Source organism: Grampus griseus (assembly GCF_964374135.1).
Source record: "Grampus griseus genome assembly, chromosome: 4".
NCBI lineage: Eukaryota > Metazoa > Chordata > Mammalia > Artiodactyla > Delphinidae > Grampus > Grampus griseus.
In genome coordinates, this window is record NC_138997.1 from 8,996,937 (window position 1) to 9,018,369 (window position 21,433).

At 35.0% G+C, this 21,433-nt stretch overlaps 1 protein-coding gene across 2 annotated transcripts in view; it reads left to right on the forward strand.

Annotated features, from left to right (window-relative positions):
- MMRN1 (multimerin 1) overlaps positions 1 to 21,039 on the forward strand; it is a 66,502-nt gene extending 45,463 nt beyond the window's left edge. Inside the window, exons 6-8 of one of the 2 annotated variants that reach the window (XM_082653679.1) lie at positions 3,061 to 5,046; positions 18,618 to 18,770; positions 19,992 to 21,039. In XM_082653679.1, the coding sequence (XP_082509805.1) occupies positions 3,061 to 5,046; positions 18,618 to 18,770; positions 19,992 to 20,413 (2,561 nt within the window). In that variant the 3' untranslated portion in view covers positions 20,414 to 21,039. The remainder of the gene's footprint in view (positions 1 to 3,060; positions 5,047 to 18,617; positions 18,771 to 19,991) is intronic. The other variant, XM_082653680.1, reaches the window with a different exon arrangement.
- Positions 21,040 to 21,433: the final 394 nt, after the last annotated feature.

Below are 21,433 nucleotides of genomic sequence, written 5' to 3' on the forward strand. Positions count from 1 at the left end.
GGGGCGGGGCACCCGGCCTCCACTGAAGTTTTAAAGCATGAGAGTACCTTCTAATTTTTACTTTGATTGTTTACTTTTTTTCCTAGTTAATTTGATCAAGATTCTGTACTGAATTTTACCTATTACAGTGTTTTCGCCTATTTTCATTCTTTTTCTGACTTTCAGATCATGTAGTTTTTCCCTTGCTGTAGTTAAAATCTGTTGTTATTGTCCACAATTAATTAATTAATTTAATTACGCTTAAGTTTTATTTTACCTTGTCAATCTTGAAAAACATTTTAAGCCAGAATTATGAGGTTATAAATCCTAGGGAAGTCTGATTCCTAACCTTAATTATTTTATTGTGTTTCATCTAGCTGTTTTCATCATGAGAATTAAAGACAATTTTAACCCACAGGAAATGACTAAATGATCCTGTAGAAAGTGCAATAAAAATAACTTTGCTATTAAGTAGTTAATTAAGCAGTTAATAGCACTTTAAGTAGTATTAAGTAGTTAATAGCACTTACACTTAGTGAAGCTAATATATTCTATTTTAAGCATAAGAAATCTAATTTTCCAAATTTCATTTTCTGTGTAGCATCTAGAATGTACTCAACAAAGATTTGTTGTATAAATGAGTGACATGTCAAATGCTAAGTAAAATTTAGAAAATAAAAATACTTTAAAACTTTTCTTGGTATGATTATTCATGTTAGTAAATGCAAAAGTTAGGACTGTTTCAGTATAATTTATCTTAACTGCAGCTATATAATCTTTTCTAAGCCTTTCCTTAGTACTTTGGTGCTGTGTGTCACTGATTACTATTTCATACTTCATGTGCTTTTATTATTTTTTTCTATTACATACAAGTTGATTTTCACTTACTTATAGTTTCTAGACTTTTAAGTTTATATCAGTTTCCACTAGGTTTAGAAATGTAAAATAAATTTTTGTACTCTGGAAATCCTAGACCCTAAAGATCAATTAAAAACATGCATCTTTAAGGTCTAGGATTTCCAAGGAAATATTTATCCATTCACAGCTTTGTCTTTGTACCACATTAATTAGCATCAAGACCCTCAAGCAATATATCATTCTATTTGGTATAATTGCTCTTTCACAATATGTTTTATGGAGGTCTCTCAAGCAACTTAAATACTTTTTAAAACTCGCTTACAAAATAGAGACATGTAGGGACTATGTATTTTTATCCTATAATCATCTTTCTTGAATAGACTTCATAGTAGCCATAACTTACTTCACAATACTCCATTGTACAGACCTTCCTGATTAAAATGCTTTGTATTATGTTGCCTGTATTTTACCTTATAGATATTGGCTACATGTTTGAATGAACATATCTTCCATTTATACCTGTTTCATTGCCATGTACTATAAATATGCCTCAAGCATGTTTTATTTTTCCCATTTTCTGTTTTTGTATGTAAAAAGTTTGTTTCTATGTTTTTACATGTTTGAATATTTATTTCCTGTTCTAAGTAGTTCTGAATAGTTCAAGACCCTTTTTTTCTTTTTCCTTTTTTTTTCTAATGCTACGTTTATAACTATCCATAATTCTGGCTCGTGATCAGTCTATTCTTTCTAAAGGGGAGATAACTAGTATGTGCTTCATTAGTGGCAAGTTTCCTCTCCTCTTTTTGTTAAGAATTAATGTCATGATATTGTAAATCAACTATATTTCAATAGAAATATTTTAAAAAAGAATTATCAAACTAAAAATAAATAAAATCACCTAAAAAATTAATGTCGGGCTTCCCTGGTGGCGCAGTGTTTGAGAGTCCGCCTGCCGATGCAGGGGACACGGGTTCGTGCCCCGGTCTGGGAAGATCCCACATGCCGCAGAGCGGCTGGGCCTGTGAGCCATGGCCGCTGAGCCTGCGCGTCCAGAGCTTGTGCTCCGCAACGGGAGAGGCCACAACAGTGAGAGGCCCGCGTACCGCAAAAAAAAAAAATTAATGTCATATTATGAGAGTCAATGTGTATCTTAAATTTCTGTCATTTGACTTAGTTTTGTGATCCTCAAACCTCTCATTATTTTTATTTTATTGTTATTATGAACTATTGTTGAATCTTGTGATTATTACTTCATATTGTTCCTCCTCTGGGAACCTCATTAAATTTCGTCTCTGCAGTCAATATATTAAATTTTTTTTTTTCTTGCGGTACGCGGGCCTCTCACTGTTGTGCCTCTCCCGTTGCGGAGCACAGGCTCCGGACACACAGGTTCAGCGGCCATGGCCCACGGGCCCAGCCGCTCCGTGGCACGTGGGATCTTCCCGGACCGGGGCACGAACTCATGTCCCCTGCATCGGCAGGCGGACTCTCAACCACTGCGCCACCAGGGAAGCCCAATATATTAAATTTTATAAGCTCGGAACACTAGTTCTGAAACCTAATTACAGTTGACCCTTGATCGACATATGTTTGAACCTCCTGGGTCCACTTACATAAGCAGACTTGTTTCAATGGTAAATACTACAGTGCTACACAATCCACAGTCGGTTGGTTGAATCTAAGGATGTGCAACTGTGGATTCAGAGGAATCTTGGCTATAATGGAGGGCCAGCTATAAATTATACGTGGAGTTTTAGCTGCGCAGAGGGTCGGCACTCCATTCCCTGCATTGTTCAAGGGTCAACTGTACTAGAAACCTAATAAACAGTCATGAGCTAACATCAGGTATTATTTACTAAGGCAGAAAGCCCCAAACCATTTATTTTTATGCAAGACTAAGGCTAGAATCATTGCATACAAGGGTGTATTAACTGAAGTCGGTAGTAGTTCCTTTATGCCTTTGTCCAGAGAACCTTAGTTCTATGATTCTAGCATGTTCCCGGCAACTGATTTTTTTCCCTCAGACTTATCAGTTAAGAGGGTGATCACCTTATATGAACTCTAATTTTTTTAAAATTTCATAAGTAAATGTAGTCAAGAGATATTTTCATTATTTCATGTCATTAATGTTTAGTCTCAAACTTTTATCTTTTTAGAGCTATCTAAAGTTTACATTATTAAAATCATGTATCATTTATTGTTGTTTATTATTTCTTTCTCCAGGTCTAAAATCCAAAAGCATTAATGATCTGGTGAAAGATATAGTAAGAGAACAATTTAAAATTTTTCAAAATGACATGCAGGAGACCATAGTGCAGCTCTTCAAGACTGTATCAACTCTCTCAGAGGACCTTGAAAACACCAGACAGATAATTCGACAAGTTAATGAAACCGTGGTTTCAGTAGCAGTCCAGCAAAAGTCTGTTTTAATGCAAGAAAATAGGCCCACTTCGACTGATATACTGGATCTAAAAAATCGCATTGTGAATGTAAGACAAGAAATGACTTTTACATGTGAGAAGCCTATTAAAGAACTAGAAGCAAAGCAGACTCATTTAGAAGGTGCTCTAGAACAGGAGCGCTCAAGGAGCATTCTGTATCATGAATCCCTCAACAAGACCCTTTCTAAAATGAAGGACATGCAGGAGCATCTTTTATCAACTGAACAAGTATCAAATCAGAAGAGTGTTCCAGCCGCTGGATCAGTTAGCAATAACGTCACTGAATACATGTCTACTCTACATGAGACTGTAAAGAAGCAGGGTTTGATGCTGCTGCGTATGTTCGATGATTTGCACACCCAAGATAGCAAGATTAACAATCTCACCCTTGCTTTGGAGATGGAGAAAGAATCTGTCAGGGAGGAATGTGAACACATGTTATCCAAATGCAGAGATGATTTTAAATTTCAAATTAAGGACACAGAAGAGAATTTACAAGTTTTAAACCAAACATTGGTTGAGGTTCTCTTTCCAATGGACACTAAGATGGATAAAATGAATGAGCAACTAAATGATCTGACTTACGATATGGAAATTCTTCAACCCTTGCTCGAGCAGGGAGCATCCTTTAGAGAGACAATGACGTATGAGCAACCAAAAGAAGTAGTAGCTACAAAGAAAAAAGTGGAAAATCTGATGACTGCTGTTAGCAGTCTAAATTTGCTTATCAAAGAACTTACAAAAAGATACAACTTACTTAGAAATGAAGTACAGAGTCGTGGGGATTCCTTAGACAGACGTATCAATGAACATGCCTTAGAAATGGAAGACGGTCTAAATAAGACAATAACTATTATAAATAATGCCATTGACTTCATTCAAGATAACTACATGCTAAAAGAGACTTTCGATACAACAAAGTATAATCCTGAGGTCCATCACAAATGTACCCAAAATATGGAGACTATTTTGACATTCATTTCTCAGTTCCAACGTTTGAATGATTCTATTGAGATTTTGGTCAATGACAATCAGAAATATAACTTTGTTCTGCAAGTTGCCAAGGCCCTTGCAAATATTCCTAAAGATGAAAAACTAAGTCTGTCCAACTTTCAAAAGATTTCTCAAATGATCAATGAAACCAGTTCCCAAGTGATAAAATACCAGCAAATTATGAGTCATTTGGAGGAAAAAATACTCTCAGCCACAAACATTTCCAAAAATTTTGAAACTCGGTTGCAAGGCGTTGAGTCTAAAGTGACCAAGACGCTCATACCTTATTATGTTTCACTAAAAAAAGGCTTTGTGGCTACAAATGAGAGAGACCAGGCTCTACAACTGCAGGTACTAAATTCCAGATTTAAAGCACTGGAAGCAAAATCCATTCATCTTTCCATTAATTTCTCTTTACTTAACAAGACTCTCTATGAAGCTTTAACAATATGTCATGATGCTTCTACAAGTATATCAGAACTGAATGCTACCATACCCAAGATAAAAGGTTCCATACCAGATACTCAGCTTCTTCAGAAAGGTCTGACAGAATTTGTGGAATCAGTGATTGAAATAAAAACTCAAATTGCCCTATCTAATTTAACTCAGTATATAAATCAATCATTGTCTGGTAGTCTTGCAAACATTGTCAAGTCACAGAAGCAAATAAAACCATTGCTGAAGAAACCCAATACACTTAAGAAACCAACAGTGAATCTGACCACTGTCCTGATGGGCCGGACCCAAAGAAACACAGACAACATTCTACTTCCTGGTAAGCTATTGTTAAAAATTAACTTTTAATCTCTTTTCCTATTTAAGTGGTATTTAGTAGGTCTGTATGGTTTAGCAAGACCATAAGATATAAAGAACACTTACTTAAACTTGAGTAAATAGTTAAGAAATTCAAAGATCCCTGATATATTATTTGAAGCTGATTTTATCCTATATAAAGCAGCCATCAATACAAAACAACTGTTTATAGTGTAAATATTTTTCTACATATTTCTTAACTTTTTTTCTGACAAGACCCCTATAAAACAATCAAGTTTGCCCTTGTAGAACATTTTTCTTTACATGTGTAATTAAAGGAAGCTATTAGACAATGAGCTCCCTGATGAGTAAGACCAGATTGTATCCTATTCATTTTGGTGTTACCTGGCAAAGTGTCAGTATGCAACAGGAACTCAGTGAATATCTGTTGAATGACTGTCTGGCTGAGTGAAGGTACAGTGAGCAGGTATTTAGTTTGGGCAGATCACAGAAGGCCTTGAATGACAAGCTAAGTATCTTAGTCCCTTTGGGCTGCTTTAACAAAATGCCACGGACTGGGTAGCTTAGAAACAACAGAAATTTATTTCTCGACGTTTTAGAGACTGGAAAGTCCAAAATCAGGGCCCTCTTTCTGGTTCACTTGGTTCCAGTAATTGCATGCTGTGTCCTCACATGGCAGAAGGGGTGAGGGAGCTCTGGGAACACTAATCCTATTCATGAGGGCTCCATCCTTATCTCCTAAGCACCTCCAAAGGCCCCACCTCCTAATATCAGCAACTGTGGAAGTTACGATATGAACATATAAATTTTGGGGAGATACATTCAAGGCATGTAGACATGATTTTGTAAAGAACGGTCTTTGAAAATTTCAAGCAGAGCATTGGGTATGGTGAGAACTGTGTCTCAGAAGCACGAAGCTAGGAGTAGCGTGTAGCATGACTACAAAGAAGAAATCAGAGATACCAGTTAGGACGCTACTGGCAAGATCAGTGAAAGCCAGATCTTAGGAAGAGGTAGTTGCATCAGAGGAGATGGGTATGAATAGTGTCATGAAAGTAACATCAACAGAAACAGAAAGATTGTGGGAAAATTAATGGTCTAAGGAACAACAAATCATGATTCCGGTCCTAGTTATTTCCGTATGTTTCTGTGTAGCCTTGAGTAATTCCCCTCTCTGGGTCTCGGCTTCTTCCTTTTATGAGATGGGATTGCAGTAGGTATTTTTCTGAGCTCATTAGTAGAAATATGTTGCAGACTGCATTGCTGTAAAAAAAACATGAGCTTTTCACAGCCTGAATACCCAGCACGTGGGGAGGGGAGAGATCTAGAATATTCTGCGGTTTTGCATTTGGGAAATGAGAGGGTCGAAGTACCATTGACAGATGTTGTAAACACCAGAGAAGCACACATTTGGGAAGAAAGAGGAATTTAGTGTAGTGCATATAAACTACTTAATAGTCTCTCTGTATGAAAGAAGTGTTTTATTAAGATGTCTGGCATATGAGTAATATTAAATAATCTTTCCACAATGAAAAGAATAGCTACGGACTCTTATTAAAAGAAATACAGTGAACCTCTCATATGAGTCTGCTGTTAAAATATACACTCATTTGGATGAATTTTGAATTTTATTGCTTTTTCATTACAGAAGGGTAATCATTATCCTAGCTTAACATGACCCTTCATGTTTAATCTCTGAATGTTCAGAGAATACGAAAAATCACAGAATAATACAAAGTTGAGTTGTCTCTTGACTATTTAAGCTATTGTATTTATTTATGACTCCTTCCAAATTAATCTGACCCAGGAGGACTAATCTTACCATGTGGGATCACAGAACAAATTATTTAGGCTTACATGTTTCCAAGAGAAAAGTACTATTTCAGTACAAGATGTTCTTACAATAATCATTTTAGGAAAAATATTGAGTTGCTCTTTCTCCAAACTACTTTAATCCTTGGTTCTCTTGTGGACACTGCAAATGAGTTTCAGTTAAACTCTGCAGGATATGTGATCATACACCAGGCAAACTGGGTCATTCTTTTTTCCTTAAACCAAAAAATACCCGTATCTCTACAGTAAGTATAAATTTAAATAGCTTCAAAATTAATTGAGTTAAGAGACTCAGTAGAACATAAGAACTAATAAACTTTCAGAGTATAAAGAATGCATGTTAGGAGCTTATAAAAATTGCATTGAGACATTTATATCAAGTTGACTCAATATTGGGCTTAATGGGCTAATAATTAACTTAGTACTGATTCTCTTTTTAATGATGCCTTGATATAATTGTTTCTTGTTCCTTTATTTACTGTAAGTAGAATTTTTCTAGGCCTCAAGTTAATAATTAATTAAAAGTTCTTTATTTTATCTTTGTAAAGATAACCCATAATGATGTCAGGGCAATAAAGGTATATTGGCCTAATTTCATATGTGGGGCAGATATTCACTGTACCGCAGGATCAGCAACAAAAATGTGTGAGGCCCTTTCAAGTGGATGCGTAGATATGCGTGCTCATTAAGCCGGCTCTGCTTCTATGGGTCGTAAAACTGATGGTATTCATTGAACAGCTGAGCAGGTAAAGTCTATGCAAGATAATGAAACCAGTGGACTCAGGCTAAATTCTCCTCTAAGAAAAAACCAATTGCAAAATAAACTACTTCCTTGGATACCAACTGTGAGACACACTGCCATACTAGTTAAATTTGGCTGTGTTTCCTTTGACCTTTGCTATGATACTGTAAATACTGTCTAGCCACATTACTCCCCTACCTAACACCAGAAGGTAATTTATCACGATTTTACAAATCTCACAATAATATTATTCAGATTATAGCCACCATCATTTGCAGAATAAATGCAGTTTGTAGAAAGAAAAACCACAGAAACATAGTTTTTAAAATTTAATCTTGTTTTTTCTTTTTTTAAATTGAAGTATAGTCGATTTATAATATAGTGTTAGTTTCAGGTGTACAGCACAGTGATGCAGTTATACGGTTATACATATATGTTCTTTTTAAGATTCTTTTCCCTTCTGGTTATTACAAAATGTTGAGTAGAGTTCCCTGTGCTATACAGTAGGTCCTTGTTTTATGTCTGGATTTTTTGTTTGTTTTTTTAAGATGTTGGGGGTAGGAGTTTATTAATTTATTTAGTTATTTTTGCTGTGTTGGGTCTTCGTTTCTGTGCGAGGGCTTTCTCTAGTTGTGGCAAGCGGGGGCCACTCTTCATCGCGGTGCACGGGCCTCTCACTATCGTGGCCTCTCTTGTTGCAGAGCACAGGCTTCAGACACGCAGGCTCAGTAGTTGTGGCTCACGGGCCCAGTTGCTCCACGGCATGTGGGATCCTCCCAGACCAGGGCTCGAACCTGTGTCCCCTGCATTAGCGGGCAGATTCTCAACCACTGCGCCACCAGGGAAGCCCTGTTTGTCTGTTTTATATAGAATAGTGTGTATATGTTAATCCCAACCTCCTCATTTATCCCTCCTCCCTCCCCCTTTCCCCTTTGGTAACCATAAGTTTGTTTTCTATGTCTGTGACTCTCTTTCTGTTTAATCTTAATTTTAATAACTGATAACCTCCTTTGAAGCCTAATAATAGTAATACTATAATGATGTAATATTGGACACCATGTATTAACACTTACTACATCCCAGGCACTGTACAAATTATACTACATATGTTCTTTCATTTAATATCTATGAGGTAGCTATCATGATTCTTATTTTGAAGGTGAGTAAACTAACCCTCAGAGAGATGAACTAAGGGATCCTGCCTAAGGTCATGCAACTAGTAAGTGATGGAGCCTGACTCCTGGTCTGTTGGACTCAGGGCTCCGCTCAACTACTGTACTGAAATAGATTGTGACGTCTATTCACCTGCCTTTCTCTTCCTTCTGCTTGTGTTTGACGAATCATATCTATCTCAGAGTCTGGCCATATCTGAATATTCCGTATGGCCAGAGTTGATATTCCCAGGGAGTTTGCTTTCTTGAGGACCCAAATATTACCACTTGTTTCTGCGTTGACCAGAAGGAAGTGAAAAGGCTACTTTTCAGTTTAGCTTTTCTGTGTTAATGGCCAGTGGGCAGTTGTCATTGAAAGCTGGCATCAGTTGTTCACCATATCTTCTCTGAGCTGATGCAGTGGGAGGTAACATTCAGAGTTCTCTTCCATATCACTTTCTCCTGAGCCATTCCCACATCCAGTTATGCTAATTATGATTCCTCTCAGGCCAATTCTGATAGATAAACTGTTCTGGTTGAATCCCTAAATATTTGATTTGTTTCTAAACAAAAGTCCAGTAGACACCAAGAGGATTTTATTTCCTCTTTGAAGATTTGTTTGTGGAGCAATTGGCAGATTTGTCCCCGCAGAGCAGGTCGGGCTGCTTGCCTTGCAAGAGGAGCTGAATCCTGAATTGAATTGTTGTAACAATGTCAGCAGCATGGCTGACGACGCGCCTTCTGCTCCTGAGACCATTGACTTTTTATTTTAACCGTTCCTCCAGTATTTACTAAGTATATTTAACTCTCCTTAATAAACCTTTTATTCATCACTGTCACTTTAACTACTCTTCTTAAGAAAGACTACGTTCTGTAACAGATTTGGCAGTATACCAAATACAACTTTTAAATTATCATTTCTGTGAATATAAGCAATTTAAAAGAAAAAATAAGAACCTAGTGAATATTTTACTGTCTTACATCACTTTAAAACCATTTCTAAATTCTGTGACACAGCACAGAGGCAGTTGTGATGACTAAGAAGCACTGAACTTGGAATCAGGAAAACAAAGTTTAAGTCCTGCCTAGCAATGTGTTTATTTGTAAAAGTCATTTATTTTTCTAAAACTTACTTTCCTCATTTATAAAATTAGAATAACATATCTACCTTACAAAGTTTGAGAATCAAAGAAATCAACTTTCATACAGTGTATTATTGAGGTAGTTAGGACTATATGATACAATTTTCTCAGCTATATTCGATGTTTATATTTTATTTTCTCTAAAATTTTCACTTAATATTTGATAGGTAATTATTTCCATGTAGCAACGTAATTTAAATGCTCATCGTATTCCATTGTTCCATCGTTAATTTATGTCACTGTGTTTTAAACTCAGCATATGTTGATAAATGAGCTTATGCTTACCACATAATAAATCAAAAAGAACAGGATTAAAAATATAAAGGCTTAAATGTATAAAAATGCATGGGTACTGACAAGCACTAAAAAATATCCACAAAAGTGTTAACAAGAGTTTTTTCCAAGGTATTTCAACTCTTTATATGCTTTTCCATATCATAAAAAATAAACATTCTCACATATACCTCAGGATAAGTTGACTTCTATACAAAATATTGACTATAAGCTAATTAAATTTTGAAGGATAGCTACTTGAATTGAGTTTACGATGTGTTCTGTAAGGTATCCAAAATGACACACAAGCTTGCTATGCTAGAAGCATTCATGGGACTCAGCATTTAGTTATACACACAGCTAAGGATTATTACAGTGAAATAATAGATGAGAGGATCAGCAAGGGGGAAAGACCCAGGCGGAGTCTGGAGAAATCCATGCGTAGGCTTTCTTATGCTCTCTCCCTCCCATGAGGGGGTGTACTTCTATGTGTTCTGTTTTCCAGTCACCAAAAAATGCAGTCACATGTGTGCAATTTTTCTGCCCAGAGAAGACCATCAGATATTAAGCTCTCAAGGGTTTTATTGGGGCTCACACTGCTATAACAATGTACCATGGATAAAGTGGCTTATAGTCAAGAGAAATTCACTTCTCACAGTTCTGAGATCAGGCCGGCATGGTCAGGTTCTGATGAGAGCCCTCTTCTGGATTGCAGACTGTCAACTTCTTGTTTTATTCTCACATGGCAGAAAGGGAAGGAGTGAGAGAGTTCTCTGGGGTCCCTTTTAAAAGGGCACTAATCCTATTCGTGAAGGCACCACCCTAAATACCTAAATGACCTAAATACCTCCCACAGGCCCCACCTCCTAGTACCATCACCTGGGGAGTTAGGAATTCCACCTCTGAGTTTTTGGGGGACACAAACATTCACTCCATAATAGGGCTGGTCACGTAGGTACCCTCTGTTGAGCACATAACAAAACTCCATACTCTAAAAGGAAAGTAGACATTCAGCATAAACCATATAGCTTGTCTGAAGAGTCAGGGCACTGCAAAAGACACTTTTTAAATAGTTAGAGAATAGAGACAAGCCAAGTTCCCAGGCATAGATCAAGGGAAAATCCTTGCAAGTCAGCCTTTCTAAAGGCAGCAGTCTCAGGCCTGTTATATTGACTCTTTTCTGCTCATGATATTAAAGATATTCTTTGTGTCAGAGTTGGTTAGCAAACCTGTCTTCTGGGGACAGCCTCCCCAGTTTGTGTCAATAAATCATATCAGTATTGAAAAGAATATTAAATGAACTAGTTTTTGTTCATTGTTCCCTGGGAGAAGAAAAGACTCCCCTACTTTTCCAGAGGATGCCCCTTTGTATGGAAGGATGACAGTTGAAGAGAGGATGCTGACAAAATTAACAATCCTTTCCTGCTTCATGTCTTGCAATAAAGTGACCATGGTACCTAAGGTGAACAGTCAGAAACTCATGCACTTGACACTCACATCTGAACCAAAATTTATGACCCATGGTCTGACAATAAAAAGGAAATGGGACAGGATACCAGGTTCCATTTACATAGTCACTGCATATGCTGGGATTCGTTTTCTAACAAGAATCACAGGAGCTATTTCTCAACAATAGACTGTTTCTTTGACACCAAAGTTTTGACACCAAATTTGATTATTAACTGGTCTGTAATTAAATACACTGAATAGATGTCTTTCCACCAGTCCCTGACAACACTATAAGTTCCAAATTGCACATGATAGTATTATTTTGTGCTGTATTGATTATCAAACATGAAAAAGAAGGTGCTGGGATTATTAAATCACAGATTGTGACCATGTGGCACAGCAGTCTGAGTGGACATGATACTCGCACCTTGACAAAAAAATTGCAGCATAAAAAAATAGCTCTGCCGTATATTAACTGCGTATGAAATTTGAAAAACATACCCTAAAAGTTGTAATTGCCAGTTTTACTATACACAGCCTCAAAGTGGATCTGAATGGAAATAATAAGTATTTTATTATAAATTTAATTTGAATTATTCAAAGCTGTTTATTTTGAATATCATTGTTTTAGGGGAAAATATCACATGGCACTTTGTTGATACTATGGATTAATGAAAACTCAAGTCTCTTCACCTCTCGAACAAACTACCAGAAAAATTATTACACAGTGTTTGGACAGCTAAAGAAATCAGTGAAAGAAAGTTATTGTGTGTCAATGTGCCAGAGTCATATAGGAATTAAAATACACACCTAACTTTTACAAAAAAGGAAATCAATTTTTATAGTTAATCAACAGTCCTTTAAGAACTCTTTTCTAGGCTTTATAATCCTAAGCAAGCGTTAAATTTAAAATTTTTCATGGATATTTAGATTCGAGAGGCATCAGCACAAATATTGTGCCAATAAAATCAGGTATTGTTATAGATGCTTTGGATACATCATAACATTTTTAAAAAATTCTATCTTCTTGGAGTTTACACTCTAGCAAGGATAGAGAAAAAAAACATAAGTAAAAATGTAAATTACATAGTATGTTAAAAGGTGATAAATATTATGCATAAAAGAAAAAGCAGAGAAAGGTAGAGAAGCAGAGTTTTGTGGGATGTGTTGAGTGTGTTGGGAGCCAAGTGCAGTATTATTAAATAAGATGGTGGGATAGGCTTCAACTGTGGGAAAAATAGTGAATTCTGCAGGCAACTGGGGATATAATGGAAACTTTGTTATTTTGTTGTAACAAAAGTTGACAGTGCAAGATGTACCTATAGAGTAATGTGATATTTGGTTGTTATGTTTTAAGTTTTAAAATTTTTTCCATGTGCTTTTGAACACTATGCTGTTATAAAGCTGTTTTGAATGTGAAAGAAAAGAAACATGCCACAGCATATACTAAGCACTAAATGAATGTTATAGGAGTTCATTATCATAAGAGTTTCGTGTCTTATTGAGAACTGGATGTTTGGACAAATCTCATGGAAGAGGTAGCTTTGGGCTGAGCATTTATTCAATCAACCGTTTACACACTGTGTTGAGTATAATATGTTTAAATTCATCCTATTGTTAACAATTAAACATTTTTGAGCAGGAGTATGACATCACCTCGTATGTGCATTATTACGATTTATTTTGCGTTCTTCCACAGATCAGTCAGAAAATTATTATAGCAGCCCTGGCTTGAATAGATTAAGACTTCAAATAGTGATAGAGAAAGGAACAAAATGGAAACTAGGAATGTTAGTTAAAAGTGAATATATATTCAGTAGAAAACAGCTAATTGAAAATACAAACTCTTAGAATAAAGAATAACACCAAAGTTTAAATAAAGCATCAGTGATGGGAAGTTGGTCAATTCCATTAATGGAAATAGGAAGGTTAAGGAGGAAGTACAGTTGTACACAGGAAGAGAAGTTTATTCTGTGATACATGAGTTTAAAGATCTCTTATCCCTATAGAAATGTCCAGAAGTCATTTACAAATGTAGGTCTGGAACCAAAAGAGGGTTTGTAGATAAACAGTGGAAATTATTGCACAGAAGTGATATCTGAGGACAAAGAAGTGAATTAGGTAGCTAAAGAAAAAGAAAAGAACTGAAGACAGAAACATGGAGATTTCCTTTATTTGAAGAGAGCACGGGGGTTGGGGGAGGAGTAATCAGAACCATCAGAACAAGGAAAGTGCGTGATTCTCTGAACTCAAAGTCCTTAAGAAAAAGAAAAAGACAAGAAGACATAGTGATGTAGGAGACCTGTGCAAACAAAATAATAGAAGTAAAAATATTGGGGAGAGGTTTGATTTTTATGGTATAATTTACATAGAGTTCAAGTCACTGTTTTTGATGTGTAGTCTATGAATTCTGACAGATGTGTAGTCATGCAATCACCACAACAATGAAGATGAAGTACAGTTCTATCACCCCCCCAAAATTCTCTTATGTAACTTTGTAGTCAAACCCTACCTCCACTCCCAGCCACTGGGATCTGTTTTCTTCCCTTACATTTTCAAAGTGTATTAAATCATACACTGTGTGTAAGCTTTTGAGTCTGGTTTCTTTCACTTAGTGTAATATGTTTGAGATCCATCCATGTTGTTGCATGTATTCCTCTTCATTACCCAGTAGTAGTCCATTGTGTACGGCTGTACTACAGTTTGTTTACCCATTTAGTAGTTGAAGGATATGTTGGCTGTTTTCAGTTTGAGGTGATTCTGAATAAAGCTGCTATAAACATTCACATAAAGGTTTTTGTGTACACATATGTTTTCATTTCTCGAGCTAATATGTACCAGTAGCATAGCTTGGTTGTAAGATAAGTACAGTTTTAACTTTATAAGGACAGGCCAATCACTTGCTATTTCCATGAGTAATGTATGAGAATTCTAATTGCTCCACAACCTTGTCAGCACTTGGCACTGTCAATGTTGTTTATTTTACCATTTTAATAAGTGTATTACTGTATCTAATTGTGATTTTATTTTGCATTTTCCTAATGACTAACGTTGTTGAGCATATTTCAATATATTTGCCATTTTTAATACTTCTTTTGATTGAAGATTATGAGAAAAAGGCAAAACAGATGATAATATCAAATAAAAAACATTAAATTTCCTGGGTCATGGCTTAAGATAAATGAAAATAGTTTAATGACAAGGGTTATAATAAATCATCTGGGACAGGGCTACTTCATTTGGTAAAGATTGCTGATATGATTAAATGAGCTTTAAATTATATTTGAAAGGTTGAGAAAAAAGATCCCAGAAACAATATCAAGAACAACAGATGCAATTTAAAAAGAAGAACAAAAATTAAAACTGACAATTGAAGGAAAAGTAGTAAAGATGGTTGGAAACAATATTGCCATCTGTCTATACACCAATGAACAGAATATGAGTGATTAGAGCAATGAATCTGAAAATGTAATATAAACAACTGTTCACATTTCTAGAAGTTGTTGAAAAGGGACATATGAAGTATTTTTAGAGCAATGGAAGGATAAGTATTATTTGATAGGTATAATTTTGATAAATGATGCAACAGAATAGCATTGAAAATTAATGTATCCATCGGTATGAGGGTGAAAACATGTTAGAGAGCATTGGCATCAGGATGAAAGATAAAGAAAAGTTCTAATGTTGTGTGGATACAGTATCTAGAGCAGATACTGGTGGATTTGTATAATGTTTTCCTGTGTATGACAAAACTCACCCAGAGGCAGTGATAGGTCTCCTCACTAACCTGTTTCAAACTCCATTTCTGCCCTAAGCAGAGATCAGAGTTATCTGCTCTCTACAACGTTACTGTTTAAATGAAGAAATAAAAAAATAAAACACTGATGCTAAAATAGAACTAAGCTTTACAAATTTAAAAATAATTTAAATAAGTAATTAAGAAAAGTAAAACATTATGTTATGTAAAACATATTATATATGACATGTTAGGGGTACTATAAATAAAAATAGAAGACATCAATATAAAGTGGCCTTTCATTTTATTCATTGAATACCTATTGAGTAAGTGCTGAATGAGCGCCAAGAAAGGTTGAGTGGACAGAGTGGTAAATTCAACACAATCCCTCTTCTCACGGAGTTCAGACATTAAGCAAGTAATTAAAATAAAGAATGGTAAATACTGGCAAAGACAGTGCATTGAAAATGTAAGGCGCTCTTCAGTCAGTTCAAATTTAACATGAATATTTATGAAATATGGAAGTAGGATTAATAGAAAAGTGTAACTTGAGCACATATTAGGGCACAGAAAGCAAAGATCAGAACAAATTGAGACTTATGAAACGTTCCAAGACAGTGGTAAAAGAATTTTAGTCATGTTCAGAGCAGGGAAATGAATATTAAAAGATTAGTTATGCTCTTTGCACAAGACAGTAGAATGTTGAGTTGGCAGAACTTAACTAATTGTACGATCTCCAACAAAGAAAATAAATGGACTGGAAGGAGTTTAAGAGGTTATGGAAGCCCAAGGTAGAAGTTGTGGAAAGTCTGCTTGAAATAATTCTATGTCTCTAGAAAAACAAGCCAGTGACATCATAGCATCGAACTCTGCATGATGTTTTAGAACATGTGATGAAGGGATAAGAGTATTAGATTAAGGATGAGGTCATCTACTCCATCTTCCATTGATTTGTTTATTCATCTTTAAAAAGACAATTTAGCACTTCTATATGTCAGGCACTGTGCTAGTCAATAGTGACACAAAGTTTAAGAAATGGAGGACCTGAGCCCTCACCTCACAAAAGCCCACACTCATTGGAAGTAAGGACAAGTGAGCAATTACAGTAGGGTATGATAAATTCAACAGAACTTCAGAGCATCAGACAACAAGTAAGAGAATTCATACAATTAATTCTATCAAAAGGGATGAGGAAAGATGTCAAAAAGAAAATGATGCTTTATTGGAGTCTGATTTTTACTGTTAATTCAAGAAGAAATTGCCTATTGAGCACAAATATGTACAGGAACTTATTATAAAGGTAGCTAACCATTTTTAAAGTATTTTAGTAATAAAGTAAAAAAAATATGAGTCAGATGATATACAAAAGTAGATTTGTAGCTGGTTGCATAATGAAATACAAATAGTTTCAACTGACAAATCAGTGCCAACAAATCTTTGGTTGTATGTTATAAGGCTCTGTACTTGACACTATCCATTAAATATTTTTCTCAAAATGGGAATATAGTCAATATTTTATCATAACTTTAAATGGAGTATAGTTTGTTAAAATATTGCATCATTATATTGTACACCTGAAACTAATAACATAACACCGTAAATCAACTACACTTCAAAAAAATTTTTTTAATTCTAATTATATAGGCATGCAGTTTGGTCACATTTTATATGAATTAGAATTATTAAATATGAGGTAGAATTATTTAAAATATTTATAGATCTCACTCTTGAGACAAATGTTAAAACAAACAACCCTACATTTAAAAATCATCAGTGACCATGATTTGAAATGAGTGAATTGTAAACTGTTTACACTATTTCCACAAGGTGGAGCCACAGTGGTAACTGTGGCCAGTAATGTATTCTTCCAACCTTTCCTCTCCACGTAATTATGAATTATGTTTATAACCATATTCACAATTTGAGGCTTCCTAAATAACTGAAATTATTCTATACCTAATAAGTGAACTGAAACTTGCCGTCTTCAGCAAATCAAACATATTGGGGATTTACCCCACTCTTTTACTGCTGTCTAATATTCCTTGATGAAAAGATACTATAAATTCATTTAATAAGTCCCTCATCAATGGTCATGTAGGTGTCCTACAATTTTTCACTAGTGCAAGTAATATCATAAAGAACTTTCTTGAATAATTATCTTTGTATACATATGCAAGGGTATCTGGAATATATATTCTGGCCAGGAGAAATTTCTGACTCCAAAGCAAAAGAACCTTTTTAATTCTGTCAAATATGGTCAAATTGTCCTCCTATTCGAAGGTTCCAACAATATAAGCTCTAACCAACATTGTATGAGAATGCCCATTTTCCTTCATATTGCATGATTATTTTGTTTTTAAATGTTGCCACCTGATAAAATGTTGTTGGTGGTAATTTGTTATTCCTTAATTAGTAGTGAGGTTGAAGAAGTTTTGAAAATTTTAATGAGCTTTTGTAGTTTTTGTTCAATGATTTGCCAGTTCATATTATTTGCCCACTTTTCACTATTTTTACAGGTTTACATACTTTTTCTTTTGGATTAGTCAGAAGTTTTCATTTGCTATAATTAGTCATTACATTGTTGTAGCTGTTAAAAAAAATAGTTTCTCTTAATCTGGCACTTTGAAATTCAATAATGGGTGGTTTTCATTGCAAATGAGTTTTAATTCTTAGGTGGTCAAATGTCAGGATTTTTCTTTTATGGCCTCTGGGTTTTGTTTATTTTGTTTGTGTTGAAAGAGCTTTCCAAAATTTTAAAGCTCAACAAAGATATTCCTTTTATTTGACTGTAATGCAATCATATATGTTTTTTTCACATTTAGTATTTTTACACACATGGAATTTATATTTTTATGGATATCCAATTAGCTTAGCACCATTTATTGAATAGACTTTTTTTTTTCTCCAATGATTTGAAATATTACTTTTGTCATGTACTGGTTCCAAATATACATGATTGTGTGTCCAGATAGTCTATCTGTTCTACAGTTGACCAAAGTCTTAATATTTACCACACATAAATGCAGTGAATCACAGAATTAGTCCCACTTCCAAAAAGCAGGAAAGGGCTTCAGAAGAAGCCGCTCAGGTAGTTCAGAGATTTGCATGAAGTCCCATGATTACATTGGTGGGTGTCCTGGGCCTGGAAATGCATTTTCCTTAATTCTAATTCTGCTGCAAACTATGATTTGAGATCAACAGGAAAACAGGTCACTTTTACCCTCTTTCATCTTGATTCTTTTTCAGTAACAGAGGAGTATTCAGACTGTAGTAGATCTCCATGCCAGAACGGGGGCACATGTATAAATGGAAGAACTAGAGTTATCTGTGCTTGCCGACATCCTTTTACTGGTGACAACTGTACTGTCAAGGTGGTGGAAGAAAATGCTTTAGCTCCAGGTAAGAAAGTACACGCATCCTTGGATTTGCTCAAGGTCATAAAAACATTTTTTGAACTGTTTACGAATGAATGTTTAGACCTGCTTAATCTGGACTCACTTGAGGATTAATTCCTTTTACTTCTCAAATTAAGTGAATAACATACATGATTTTGTCAGGTAAACTCACTGATATACACAAGTTGAAATTGTCAATATTGGTATAATAGAGGCAGTTTAGTGAAAATCCCCCCCCCCACTTATTTTTTTCCTAGTGCATCTTAAAAGAAAATACATATATATATATATGTCGAACTAGTATAAACTTTTTCTCCTCAAACAAGTTGTTAAAGAATACATCTTTGATTCATATCAGATCTGATCCTTTAAATGAAGCCATAATAAGTGAATAGCAGTATGTCTTCTATGAAGGTCAAGTTCATAGTGTCATTTTGACTGGCTAAGGGCTGTTAGAACATGCTCAGATGTATTGAGTAGAACAAGATGCCTTTTTGCCCATTTACTTTCGTAAGTATTGGTTGCTATAGATTTACTTCCAGAGCGTACCATTTCTGATTTTTATACAAGAAAATGTGTGCAGGGCTTAAAATATATTCTCTTTAAAATGACAGCAAAAAAATATGTTGCAGATCAGGCTTTTCTTAATAGTGCGCTGCATAATAAAGAGTACATTTTTTAGTCTGTTTTTAAATCTCACTCTTTGTAAGTACATTTGGCATTAATTACATAGAAGATTGCTTTTGTCTACTTCTCGATAGTGCATACAATTTCATTGGGTTTCTGTTTTAGCCTCTAGAAACTGTTTGACAAGGTGCTGGAAAAATTGTTTCTGCATCATATCAGTTTTAATTCCTGCAAGAGGCTTTAAAACATTCTGACATACCATAATAATCAGAGTGCTTTGAATTCCTTCATCTCTGGAGAGATCAAAGCAACATGCAAATTAATCTCTGAGGCATTTCTATGAGGAAGGTATTGAGTGTTACTACCACCATTCTATCCTGATCTAAACGGAGAAACAGTCTCAGAGAGGCTAAGCAATTTTGGGTAGTTCAGGCAAGAAAAGGGGCAAAAACCCAGACACATATGCCCTTGTTAAGTCTGATGAATGACCTTTTTTCTTCTACTAACGCTTTTTGTAACCGAGATAAAATGATAAAGATATAAACAGAACAAGATCAAAACATGAAAATTAACTCTTTCCATTTTTTTCCGCTAACAGATTTTTCAAAAGGATCTTACAGATATGCACCGATGGTGGCATTTTTTGCATCTCATACATACGGAATGACTGCACCTGGTCCTATCTTATTTAATAACTTGGATGTCAACTATGGTGCCTCATATACTCCAAGAACTGGAAAATTCAGAATCCCCTATCTTGGGGTGTATGTTTTTAAGTATACCATTGAGTCATTTAGTGCTCATATCTCTGGATTTTTAGTGGTTGATGGAGTAGACAAGCTTGCATTTGAGTCTGAAAGTATTAACGGTGAGATATGCTGTGATAGGGTTTTGACTGGGGATGCCTTATTAGAATTAAATTATGGGCAGGAAGTGTGGTTGCACCTTGTAAAAGGAACAATTCCAGCCAAATTTCCCCCTGCTACTACATTTAGTGGTTACTTATTATACCGTACATAAATTAGTGTGAAAGACAGACTGTCACCTTTACTGAGAAGCAGCCAGTGTTTTTATTTATCTTTGCATGCACATTTGCTCTGTTTTTGGTTTTTCCACATGAATGAAAACCAACTTCTTTTTAAAATCTGAGTAAGGCTGCAAGTTTGTTTATTTCATAAATTATTTGAATATCTTTTGGACAACCTGTATATGGAGTTCTTGCTCCTAAGGAGATTTAGAGGCATGGAAAACAAAGTGCATTTGTTAGCATAACCATTCCTATTTTTGTCTTTTCATGTTAAGGCATTTCAGTGTAAAAGAAATATTATAAAATGACAATCACTCAATATTGCCAGTCACAGTAGTCTTTCCAATAGAACATTTAACTTTTGTTATTCTCTGTGTACATAAATATATAACATATGTTTCTTAAATTCACAAATTCAAATAAAGTACTCAAAGACCAAGAAGTTTCTTTTAACTTTGATTTTTATTCTTTCCTGTTGAGTTGATTAATTTTACATATTAAAATTTTCATTTGTAATGAGAATTTTTAAAGCTGAATTAGAAACTTAAAATATGCTTAACTATTGTTCCCTTCCTAAACTATATTCAATATCCTGTGATCAACCATAATGAAAAATTTGACAAAAGAATATATATATGTATTACTGAATCACTTTGTTGTACTCCAGAAACTAACACAACATTGTAAATCAACTATACTTCAATAAAATTTTAAAAAAAGCTATTGTTCCCTTCCTATAATTAGAGAATAAAGTAGTACTTGACACATTTGAACACTTACACCCAAGTCTAAAAATACAGAAGTGGACATTTTACCTGCCTCCATCATACAATATCTACAGGGGAAAAAAATAACACTTTTCTCTAATGAGTATCCTGTGGTAACACATGCAGACCTGCCTTATTCTTCTAACAGGTGCATATATGCCATGGTGATACTACAATTTATGGATTTATGGGATGCTCCCTCTGCTTTGGTTTTCTTCTAAGCAACTTATACTGATTCCTTACAAA